Source organism: Penaeus chinensis, chromosome 19 (assembly GCF_019202785.1).
Source record: "Penaeus chinensis breed Huanghai No. 1 chromosome 19, ASM1920278v2, whole genome shotgun sequence".
Taxonomy (NCBI): domain Eukaryota; kingdom Metazoa; phylum Arthropoda; class Malacostraca; order Decapoda; family Penaeidae; genus Penaeus; species Penaeus chinensis.
In genome coordinates, this window is record NC_061837.1 from 4,145,382 (window position 1) to 4,157,881 (window position 12,500).

General features: G+C 34.0%; 2 protein-coding genes across 3 annotated transcripts in view; both read left to right on the forward strand.

Moving 5' to 3' along the window:
• The window catches only part of LOC125035371 (inner centromere protein A-like), a 15,855-nt gene extending 10,728 nt beyond the window's left edge, over positions 1-5,127 (forward strand). For both annotated transcript variants that reach the window (XM_047627721.1, XM_047627722.1), the window contains 6 exons: positions 42-334; positions 552-753; positions 1,146-1,291; positions 1,448-1,556; positions 1,729-1,993; positions 3,961-5,127. In XM_047627721.1, the coding sequence (XP_047483677.1) occupies positions 42-334; positions 552-753; positions 1,146-1,291; positions 1,448-1,556; positions 1,729-1,993; positions 3,961-4,154 (1,209 nt within the window). In that variant the 3' untranslated portion in view covers positions 4,155-5,127. The remainder of the gene's footprint in view (positions 1-41; positions 335-551; positions 754-1,145; positions 1,292-1,447; positions 1,557-1,728; positions 1,994-3,960) is intronic.
• Positions 5,128-6,250: 1,123 nt separating this feature from the next.
• Positions 6,251-12,184, forward strand: LOC125035096 (ribose-5-phosphate isomerase-like). The gene is made up of 7 exons (XM_047627243.1): positions 6,251-6,435; positions 9,057-9,117; positions 9,553-9,668; positions 9,986-10,119; positions 10,457-10,598; positions 10,972-11,071; positions 11,205-12,184. The coding sequence occupies exons 1-7, from the start codon at positions 6,271-6,273 to the stop codon at positions 11,291-11,293; spliced, it is 807 nt and encodes a 268-aa protein (XP_047483199.1). The 5' UTR covers positions 6,251-6,270; the 3' UTR covers positions 11,294-12,184.
• Positions 12,185-12,500: the final 316 nt, after the last annotated feature.

Here is a 12,500-nt window from a genome sequence, read left to right on the forward strand (position 1 = left end):
ACCACATGGCACCATATCTGACTTCCTTTACCCCATTGCAGAAGGTCTGGACCCCGACTGAGGGCAACCGCACGAGGGCCATCATGACCTCAGGCACGCCAAATGAGGCCAACCGCACAAGGGCCATCATGACCTCGGGCACGCCAAATGAGGCCAAGCGCATCAAGAACATCGGCACCATGTCGACCTTCATCAAAGTGGCGCCCTCCAAGCCGTCCCGCGAGGAGATGGAAGAGAAGAAGCAGATGGAGCTTTTGAAGAAGAGAGAGAGGGAGGAGGAGTCCAGGAGGAAGAAGGAGGAGCTTTTGAAATCTAAGGCTGAGGACCAGAAGAGGTGTGTTGTGGCTCCATCGACTGTTATTGTTAATCATCATGATTGTTGATATTAATACATTTTGTATATTTTTTGTCTTTAGTAATTTTCACTTTTTATTATTATTATTATTATTATTATTATTATTACTACTACTATTATTACTATTATAACATAGACATTCAAGCACATGCGATGGTGGCAAAGTATTTATTGTTGGTTCCTGCCTTGTCAACAGGCGCAATGAAGAGAGAATGCGCCGTGTACAGGAAGCTAGGGAGGAGAAGGAGAGAAAGGCTGTTGAAGCCAAGGAGCAGCAGGAACGCGATAGGAAGCTGCGAGAAGAGAGGTTGAGGGAGGAGCAGCAGCGCAAGAAGCAGCAGCTCCTAGCCAAGAGACGTGCTGAAGAGGAGGCCAGGAACCGCAAGATAAGAGAGCAGGTAGGCATGAAATGTGTTTCCGCAGATCTTTTGTTTCAGGACGTTTTATTCCTTAACCCTTTCAGGCTTGGCAAGAGGGTTCATTAGATCCTGTACTCTGTATTTTGGTAATAGGGATGAATTTGGTTGAGAATGGAGAGTGGAATTGAGGTCCTACTTTGATATGGATGTTGTGTGATATCTGGCATCTAATATTCTTGGATGCAGCATGATAATAGTACTTAAAAATTGAGCTTATTGGCCTGGTCAATATGAGAGGACCAGCCACTCCCATTGTGCACTCAGATGGACTGTGTTTTTTAGATATGATTTGACATTTGTATGCTGTCTTATAATACCAGATTGGGGGGGTGACAGAAATTGGCTAACAGATTTGTATTCTTAAATTTCAGCAGGAGGAGGAGGAGAGAAGGCGGCAGCAAGAGGAAGAAAGGAGAATAGAAGAGGAGAGGAAATTGGAGGAGGCAAGGAAAGCTGAAGAAGAGAGACGTGCTTATCTTGTTGAGCAGAAACGTGTGCAAGATGAAGAGAAGAAGAGGTTAGTTCAGATATATGTGTTGGGTGGTGTTTTGCATGCAGAATAGTTTAGGATTCTGATATTTATTGGTAATTAAGTCATGTTGGATTTCGTCCTGAAATTTCCAGAGCATTCCTTATTACAATGTCACGTAACTAATCAATTGTGTTTCCTTAGACGAATTGCTGAAGCAGAACGTATTCTTAGGGAACGCAAGGAGTTGGAGAATCTCAGGTTGCGTGAAGCAGAGAGAATTGCTCAATTGAAGATGGCTGCTGTTAAGAAGGTATATGAACATTTTCTTATAATTGTGTGAATGCTATATTACCTTTGATGTGTAGCACATTTTTTTGTTAAAACCATTTGTAATAATTTGAATGAAACCTAATGCTAATAAGAAGAGTAAGATCCTTTCACAACTTTCAGTATGTCACATTAACTTATTAAACCTTTTTTAGGCTGGACTGAATGACACATACAATGCCAATGACAACAAAGAAAACAGCAGCAACCTCAACAGCACTTTTACGAAGACTAGTGGGCAAACCCCGGCAAGCAGTCAAGGGAACTCTGGGCGTTCAAATAGCTATGAAATGACTCCTGAGATGAAGAAACCAAAGAAGCTTGCTAATGCCAACAACTATGACATTGGTGACATTAAGAGTGATGACTCTACGGATGATGAGTCGGCTCCTAAGAAGAGAATTCCAGCATGGGCTCAAGGTATGTTCGTAGATGACAATTTGCATGAGGAATACTACGTGGGCTATAGAGTTAATTACATGTACTGTAAGTTATGAATGCTAGTTCCAACCAAGCTTTTGAGGGGAATAATTTCATCAATGAAACAAACAAATATTTCAGACATTGGATCCAGGGGCATCACTGCTTGCATGTGGCCAAAAATCATGGCATTAGGCTTAATTGAGTAGTGACTCTCCCAAGTGTGTGACTTGTAGGCCCAGACCACACAAATGCTTGTGTATGGTGTCAAGATGCTTTGCAATGATATTCTCTCTCATTATGCATATGCATTTTTTGTTTTTTGACATTCTCCAATGTCTATTTGTTTTTTAACCCAATGAGCATGGGTAGCAAGTGTTCATTGTTACTGCCTACTGTAGTAAAAGTTTATCTGTCATCTATACACATAGATGGCTCTACAACTGCATAGTCACTAAGGAGTCAACTATTAGTCTCAGCTATCTCGCATATTTACCCTTTTCTTTGATTTTTTGAAAGCTTCATTTCTATTATTTCATTGTCTTTGATGTTATTAACATTTTGATGACAATTTAATTATCATAATATCAATAAGAATGATAACAATGTCTATTAATAGTAATATAAAGAAAAACATTTTCCCACCAATGCAAGGAAAGGGGAAATCAGGATCGGTCACTAGGGCCAACTGATAGACTCCCTGCTGGCTGAGCACACATGGAGCCATCTGTATGTAACAAAACTCGCTAAAATCTAAAGGGGACAGTACATAAACCTTCTGACATTGGGTTAAATACAGTATCCCAATAGTAATAGGCTGTTTTACTTGCACAGATGACATATCCTTCTCTAGGTAGTCCATTACAGTGCAATACCAATAACAATAAATAACATTTTGTTATTTGTATAATTTGTTTATATTCACGTAATATTAAATTTTTTTGCAATGCACCCAGTGTTGCTGGTCATGACAGGCAAGAATAGGATTAATGATGGTACATTCCAGGCTTGTTTTCCTAAATAAGCACAGAGGTCAAGCATCCTTCAAAAGCTTTGTTCCACTATATGCAGCGGACTCCCCAGCCAAAAAGCTAGATAGTTGCCAGAAGTCACTGGAATGAGTGACACCCAGAAATTTCTGGTACCATCATTGTAGGACAAAGTTGGCCTGAAATATTGGATTAATAAAAGAAACTGAAATTTTGAGAGTATATTATTTTATATTTTATTTGTTTATTTATTTAGAAAAGTAAAACAATTGAATAGTGGTAATTTACATTAAAGTGTCTTATTTCAGTAATTGTCCAACTTATCTGTTGCCACTGGCAACCTATAATTTTGCTTTGAGGAATGTATAAACACATACTGTAGATGGCTCCACAATTGCTTGGTCTCCAAGAATGCAATTAGCAGGCCTATATGACCTCACTAGATTTCCTGTTTCCTTTATTTTTTATTATTATTATTTTTTTGAGATTTTCCCCCCCCCCCTAAGCCTTTGATTTTGATACTGTTGTTGACAATTTGATGATAATAGTCCTGCCACCAATATTTACAACAATCTCTGATAAAAAAGGATATTTCTGAAAATCAAGGAGAAGGATAAACAGGTCAGATTGGTCAGACTAGTAACTGACTCCTTGGTGACTAAGCACTTATAGGCCAACTATGTTTATACATAATTAATAGACTATACTCACAATGGGCAGGGCATGAACATACATGTCATCATTGGTAGTAGTGGGTTAAGAGTAAATATGACCCTTTAACCCAATAACTTTTGACCTACATCATTTGCTGATCATTTTCTTGATTGTGTAGCTCATAGGATACTTGCCTCTAAATACACAAACATGCTTACACTCATAGACTCACTTATCCATTATCCTATTTCCACACTTCGAATAATTATCATAATCAGGATATGAGTAGCACCTGAAATTCAACTTTGGCATCTCTCCTTCCAGGGTCTCAGCTGAAGCTGTCTCTCATCAACCAGGAGTACAACCCACCAGCCATGGATGGTATATTCCCCCCAGAGGAGCTTCTCACCATGCCTGATCTCAGCCAAATCTTTTCCATCCAGCGCAGGAGATTCTTCAAGCGCACGTCCTCGGCCATTTGGAATACCCCACCTTCAAAGCTGTTTGAATCATATTGATTTAATTTAATATTTTTATTGATTAGATGTAGGGTTTTCATCATAGTCTACTTTTCATTTTCTCTGTCTGTGAATGCTTGTTGTGAATGTGAATGAAGGCTTAGATATCCCAATTTTATTTTTATTTACATCTGATTAAATGGTGTATAGCATGTATGAATATGATTCTTGACAAGTCTTTGTATGTATTTTCTTTAGAGGAAATAATTGGACTCACTTTTTTTTACTCATTTTATGATATTTGAAATTCATATTACCAATTGCCAGTCGGTAATTTTCATTCACATTAAAGACTTTTTTTTTTCCCAAATACCTCTGTGTCCTCTCTTCTCCTGACCTTTCACATGTTTCATACTTTTAAGCAAAGGGGAAAGTTTACCCATTGTTGTGTTATGTAAGGAAGATAAGAGGGCAAGACAACATCACTTCAAGACCTATCATTACCTGTAAATATGTATTTCCTATAGGGACTTGATCACAGTACGACTGTCGTCTTTAGTCTGTGCTGTGACCATGATCTGAATGAGAATAAGAAACTTTAGAAAAGAGGGATGAATGAGACAATATTGTTGATCTTCTCTGTGCTGTATTGGAATAAGTTACATACTCTTTATCTTTCTCTTCTTCCTCTCCCTTTTCCTTCTTCGTCTCCTCCTTTTCCCTTATTCTCTCCCTCTCCCTTTTCATCATCTTCCTCTTAGTATTTATCATGGCAAAAATTATCATCATCACCTTTTCATCATTTAGAGACATGACTATGACATGTCTGTTTTTTCACTTAATGGGTAGTTTTACAAAAAATAGGTGTTCTATTTAGAGCTTTACCATTATTATTATTTTTACTTTGATTTATTAAAGTGAATTTTGAAGTTATCCAGTCTCAGCAAAAGGAATTTTTGTATTCTAATAAATAGTATCACCTTCACATGAAAGTGTGTAGTTGCCTGTGTAAATAAAAGATAAATAGGTGTTATCAGTTTTTTTATTATCCCAGAATTGTCAAGAAAATAAAAGGAAAATCATGGTCTTCATTAAGTAATTTTTCATGTTAGTAGAAAAATGTTTGTTTAAAAAAAAAAAAAAAAAAATTCTCATTGACTTGCATTTTTAACTAACCTCTCAAGACATAACTACTATAAAAGCAAGCGCTTCGGATTTTTTTATAGAAAAAAATACTCAAAGAAATGAATAATAGGCAGAATGATGGCTTTCATGTAACGTATTTTAGTGTCGTCTAAAACCAGAAAAAAAAACATTGAAAGATTACCTTGTGTATGATAAAGTATGAGAAATAGTTGCCTACTACTACTTCTAGTAAAAATTAATAGAACTACAGAGATCAGAAGTAGATGTAAATGTTTTGTGAAAGTTGTACACAAATTGTACATAAATGTGTGTATTGCATGTATTGTGGTTTGTGTGGATATATAAAGGTTTACATGTATGATGAGAGAGAGAGAGTGTGAGTGAGTGAGTGAGTGAGTGAGTGAGTGAGTGAGTGAGTGAGTGAGTGAGTGAGTGAGTGAGTGAGTGAGTGAGTGAGTGAGTGAGTGAGTGAGTGAGTGAGTGAGTGAGTGAGTGAGTGAGTGAGTGAGTGAGTGAGTGAGTGAGTGAGTGAGTGAGTGAGTGAGTGAGTGAGTGAGTGAGTGAGTGAGTGAGTGAGTGAGTGAGTGAGTGAGTGAGTGAGTGAGTTTTTAATTGCATAATTTACGAAAACCATTTTCATCGGCGACCCATATGTGTTTGAATTTGGCGCCATTGAAGGCTATTCTCAATTTCGCTTCCCATAGATAAGAAAAGATAAGAAAAAAATCACTCCCAAGTCCTCCCTTGCTCTGTGTCATAGTTAAGGCAAGGCGAACGATAAGTTGAGAAATCTTTTCTTTATTACGAAAGTGAAAGATATATAAACAAAATCAGGTATTTCACTTTTCAAAATTCTCCATAATAACCATCATACTTTCGTAAACAAACCATCACCTATAAACAAAATAAACAAATGCTCCAATACATGAAATCGTCTCACTGAAACACCTTAATACAACAAAAAAGACCAAACCAAGGAAGAAAATAAACCACAGAATAAAACCAAAAGACTTTCGCAAGGTGCACGGCCATGGTTCAGCTCCGGCAACCTTGCGTCCTCTCGAGAAAAATTTCTCAAACTTTCTCTATTTTTCGCGAGTTAAAAACCTCAAGAGCCAGCGGCCACGCAGCCATGGATCCCGTCGAGAGTGCAAAGAAAGCCGCCGCGTTTAAAGCCGTTGACACACACATAAAGGTGAGGAAAAGAGGTTTTTTAATACACTGAGCATGTCTTCAAAAGAAAAGGCAATTTCAGCAAATTTAATGAAGATAAAAGTTATGATTTCTAATTAGTGTCATGAATCAGCTGATTTCCAAATAATGAGTCACGTATGGTGGAATTTTGAAGAGTGTCAGAATTTCACGTTAAGTAACAGTTTAATTATAGTTTATTTAGTGTCTCCCGAAGCGATTTGATTTTTGTTCCCACGTTCAAATCCGGGACAATTCTGTGAGAAAGCCGCTCGTCGCCGATGCGGATGACCGTTTTGGGACAATATGTAGTATAAAGTAGTGGCAGCGTTGGGTAATAAAACCTACTTGAAATGATAGAACTTCTGTGGCAATATGTGTGCAGATGCTTCCCAAGGTTGCCATGCGTAAAAGAAAAGGGAAAATCCCCCAATTTTGGCTAAGTTGCTCATCTTGTTTACATTGCAAGGGTGAATTCTAGGCGCATATACTATCATGGGGTCCAGTGCTAGGCATATATATTACCACGGGGGTCCAGGGGGCGTAGCCTCCTGGCTAGGCACATATACTACCATGGGGGTCAGGTGGCAGAGCCCACTGTCTAGGGAATATATACCACGTTGTTAGGTTAGGTTGGATGTTGGGTTAGGACATTTTGTTTAACAACCAGGGGTGTCCTGTTTTACCCCATAATTTCCCTGACATACTCCATGCCCTCCCCTGCTATCGGGACTCTCAAATCAAGATTGTCGATGGAGATGGTGATCATATCTCCTCAACGATTCAATGCCTAGAATTATTGAAAGCAGTGGATTTCATGCAGAACAATATCAAATTTTATTTAAAGTAACCCACTACCCTCTTCTACATATTGACCTAGTTTTAGTCCCTATTTACCAGGTGTGGGTATGTTATGGTCTGTAAATTGGGAGTGAATCATTAAAATATAAATACTGATACTTATGTCATGCAGGAAATGCCTTATCCATGACTTCAAGCGGATTTTACCATCTCTAACCCTCTTAGATATTATATTGAGACTCCATGAGGGCTAGGGAAGGTCAGATAGCCACATGATTGCCACACCTTAGCATAGCTTTAGTGATCTCTATCCTGCAGTGCTCATGCCAAAGCAAACAAACTACTCTCATATGTATATATGTTTTCTGGCAAGGTAGAGTTTGAACTGAGCTTGAACTGGTTCCTTGTTCACTGATGAATTGTACAGAGGCAAGCAAACTTTCCAGAATACACAGGACGTGGTGAAGCTTTTGGCTTTTGCCAGAGCACAGAAGGGTGGGATGACATAACAGTCAGTTCATGCCTAGCCATCTAATAGTAATAATATTATTATTATTATTGTTATTATTATTATTATTATTATTATTATTATTATTATTATTATTATTATTATTATTATTATTATTATTATTATTATTTTTATTATTATTAATAGTATTATTGTATTAATTATTATTATTGTCATTATTATTATTGTAATTATTAATATCATCATTATTATTATTGTAATGATTAATATTATCATTATTATTATTGTAGTTATTAATATTATCATTATTATTATTGCAATTATTATTATTATCATTATTATTATTGTAATTATTAATATTATCATTATTATTATTTTTACTAATAGTGTTATTATTATTATTATTATTATTATTATTATTATTATTATTATTATTATTATTATTATTATTATTATTATTATTAATATTAATATTAATATTATTTTCATTATTATTTAAAGTCATTATTATTATTATTATTATTATTATTATTATTATTATTATTATTATTATTATTATTATTATTATTATTATTATTATTATTATTATTGTCATTATTATTATTATTATTTTGTTTTATTATTATTATTATTATTGTTATTGTTATTATTATTATTATTATTAATATTATTATTATTATTATAATTATTATTATTATTATTATTATTATTATTATTATTATTATTATTATTATTATTATTATTATTATTATTATTATTATTATTTAATGTCATTATTATTATTATTATTATTATTATTATTATTATTATTATTATTATTATTATTATTATTATTATTATTATTATTATTATTATTTAATGTCATTGTTATCATTATCATTATTATTATTATTATTATTATTATTATTATTATTATTATTATTATTATTATTATTATTATTATTATTACTGTCATCCTCAACTTCATCATCATCATCATCATCATCATCATCATCATCATCATCATCATCATCATCATCATCATCATCATCATCATCATCATCATCATCATCATCATCATCAATATTATTACTATTGTTATCATGGTGTTTGTTATTGTTATTCTTATTGTTGTTGTTATTATTGTTATTGTTATTCTTATTGTTGTTATTATTGTTATTGTTATTATAGTTATTATTATTATTGTTATTTTTATTTTCATTTTTACTTTTATTGTTTTAGTATTTTTCATGAATTTTATTGTTATTGTTATGATTATTGTTTTTATTGTTATTATTGTTGTGATGATAATGATTTCTAGTGTAAAGATTACCTAAATATTTGAGTGTCACATAAATCCTGTTTTTCTTTCCCAGAATGATGACAGAGTAGGCATAGGCAGTGGATCAACTGTTGTTTATGCAGTAGAGAGATTAGGTGAGTGTTGATTTTTTGTCATTTTGTTAAGGACAGTGAATTATATTTTTATGCGTGATACTTGAAAAAGACTTGGTATTTGAGAACCATATACATATATGTATTCATGTATATACATATATATATACAAATATATACATATATACACTTGTATATACATATGTACACATACATGTGTATATATATATATATATATATATATATATATATATATATGTATATATAATCTTATTTTACAACTATTATTGGTCATATTTCTAAGTGATAAGTAAAGGAAAAAGTCTTTGTTTATTATTTATTTACTTATTATTATTATTTCAGCCTAATGCCATAAAGTTTTGGTCAAAGGCTTAAGGATTTAGATTACAAAATGGTGATTCAAAAAGATGTCATTACGTTCAGGAAAAGGTTATAGGATTTATTTATGTCACACAGCTGAACGAGTCCACAAAGATGGCTTGAAGGTTGTTTGTGTCCCCACGTCCTTCCAAGCCCGCCAGCTCATTGTGAACAATAATCTGACTCTCTCCGATCTGGAGATAACTCCTGAGGTAAGACTGCTGCACAGCTATTTTGTGAGATTGTAAATAGCTTTGTCATGTTGAATTTATATTAATATTTTTTTTTTCTTTTTTTTTTTTTTAAGTTATTTTGATCTTTCATTCTTTCAATATTCAATTCAGATATTTGATAGTACTAAACATTTAGGGTGAAACCAAAGGAAATATGTATAGACCTCTGATCAGATAATTTTCCAAATACTCTTTATCGAGAAAGACTGGTTTCAAAAATCGTAACAGGCATGTCATCTTAAGCATGCCCCTTCTTCCCCTCAAAACTGAGCCTAAGCGTCCCTCTCCGTGTATAGTTGGACGTGGCAATTGACGGTGCGGACGAAGCCGATTCTGACTTGACGCTGATCAAAGGGGGTGGAGGATGCCAGCTGCAGGAGAAGATTGTGGCAGCTGCGGCAAAACTCTTTGTGGTGATTGCAGACTACAGGTAAGGTTTGTGTGTGTGGGGTGTGATAGCATTTTTAAAGGGGGTTTTTGATTAATGTAATTAGTTTGGAGATGAGGCAAAGGGGGAGAATATGTGAGTGTATTTTGTTTGTGCTGGCTTAAGTATTTTTTTTATTATTAATTTTTTTGTACTCCATTTTCCTGATATGTGATGCTCGTTTCCACTTCCTTTGATTTTATTTGTACATGATTTTCTTTTCTTGTTTTCCCCTATAATTGCCATAATTATTATATTTGTTTCAAAGTCTGTGGGCAGTAGTAGTATTAAAATTGCAAATATATAAAACACCTCTATGTTCCCATGATTCTATTTACAGGAAAGATTCATCATTACTAGGAGAGCAATGGAGCAAAGGGGTCCCCATTGAAGTGGTCCCCATGGCTTACCGACCCGTTCAGTTGAAGATCGAGTCGATGTTGGGGGGAAAGGCTCTCCTTCGGCAGGCAAAGTCCAAAGCTGTAAGTAGGGAAACTGGCAAGAAGTTCTCTCAGTTTCTCTCTTGAATTTCCAGGGACAAGAAGACCTTTTACATTTTGTTTCATATTTTCTGTTGCTGTTTCTGTAATATTTTGCATATCTTGAATAATATTACATGCATTGTCCATAGGGTTATATTTTGAGAAGATTAGAGCATGCATTAGAGTTCATATTTAGTAAATGGTGTGTTGAAAATATTAAGTTCTGCAGGTTGAAAATCTGTGATGTGAAGAAAAAATTTATTGTAATTAATGTGAATAATATGTAAAACTTGATGCTTAGTAGAATAGATGCCATTATACCATTATAACTATGTTCATTTTAAATTTGTGCCATCCCACTTTTCATCTCCAGGGTCCAGTGGTGACGGATAATGGTAACTTCATTCTGGATTGGGTATTTGACGGGAAGCACAACTGGAGTGAAGTTAATCAACAGATCATGATGATACCTGGTGAGTAGTCAGCTGATAGTTCTTATTTATTGATTAATCTTTTGTGATTTTCACTTAAAATGCAGACATCCATTTTGCATTTGCACTCATTGTTGTTATTTGTATGTTATATGTACTATTTTTCCCTTTATAGGTGTTGTTGAAACTGGCTTATTTGTGAACATGGCCAAAATTGCATACTTTGGAATGCAGGATGGTTCTGTTAAGGAGCGCGCTGTTTAGATGACTCAAGATGGTGCTAAAACTGTGGAGAGATGATCTAGAAGTTGCAAACATTCCACTTAAATTTATTTATAATGATGGGGCTTATTTGACACTTGCTGTATCGGGTTGAGCTTTTTTTCTTCCCTTTTCATGAAAACAAATGCACTGTGTCCCAGTGGTAGTATATGTATAAGCATGGAAATAAAGGTTATCCATGACAGTATAAAGGCCTTATCACTTTTTCAGTCAATTTTACGTTTTCTGTATGAATTTGAGGCTTTTTGAAAGCTAGTGTGATTCCCAGGCCCTCACTCAGATGGTGCTATGTTTGTTTACATGGGTATAATGTTTGCTGCCTTGGTAATGTGATAGGGTCAGTCCATTTGCATACAGAAAGTTCATATGGAAATGCAAAAGTTGACAGAGAAAGTGCTAGTGTGATACGGCCTTAAGAAATATTCAAGCTCATTTTTTTTATCATGCTATTGTAAACATTGTTAATTCTGAATATGGAAGAGTGTATGGAAATCTCATTGTCTTGTGTTAAGAGTTTCAATATAGAAAAAAAACAGGTATATGATATGCATGTTTTTTGAGTGGTAAATGCTTATTGTTATAGCTACATCTACACAGATATAAAACTGATGTTGTCTATATTTATCATGATACATATTAGAATCTGAACAACTGATGAAATATTTTATGTCATAAATCTTTGTAAAGAAATATATGCAGTGTGTGTATATATATATATATATATATATATATATATATATATATATATATATATATATATATATATATATATGCTATTTATGACTAATTCCTGCAAAGTATGTTATTTTAAATATGAAGTCATATCTTTGAAGTTTTATGTTTTTGTACCATGGAATAAATATAAAATTTTGATTTTATTTGTTTTATTTTTTGATGGAACATTTTGCCTAAGATTTTTTTTGGAAAGATCCAGTGGAAATGGTTCTAATGATTAATGTAGTGTGCACTCCTTGTGAAAAATCGAAAAGAAAACTGACAAATTAAGAATGTTGAACACTGTTCATGTGTTTAAAAGCTAAGAAGGTATTCTGATTGTTACTGGAAAACCAAACAAGAAGAAATTATAAATATTAAAAGCAGAACATATCGGGGAGAGTTTAATAGGGACGAGCAAGCTCAGAACCTCCATATTGTTAATGAAACCAATTTGGGTACTGAACTTGCCAAC

Bases quoted from the DNA above. Each gene is read 5' to 3' on its own strand.
- LOC125035096 (XM_047627243.1), top strand. From the start codon at position 6,271: ATGGTTCAGCTCCGGCAACCTTGCGTCCTCTCGAGAAAAATTTCTCAA. The intron at 9,118-9,552 runs GTGAGTGTTGAT...TATGTCACACAG, and splicing joins TTATGCAGTAGAGAGATTAG to CTGAACGAGTCCACAAAGAT. The intron at 10,120-10,456 runs GTAAGGTTTGTG...TTCTATTTACAG, and splicing joins GTGGTGATTGCAGACTACAG to GAAAGATTCATCATTACTAG.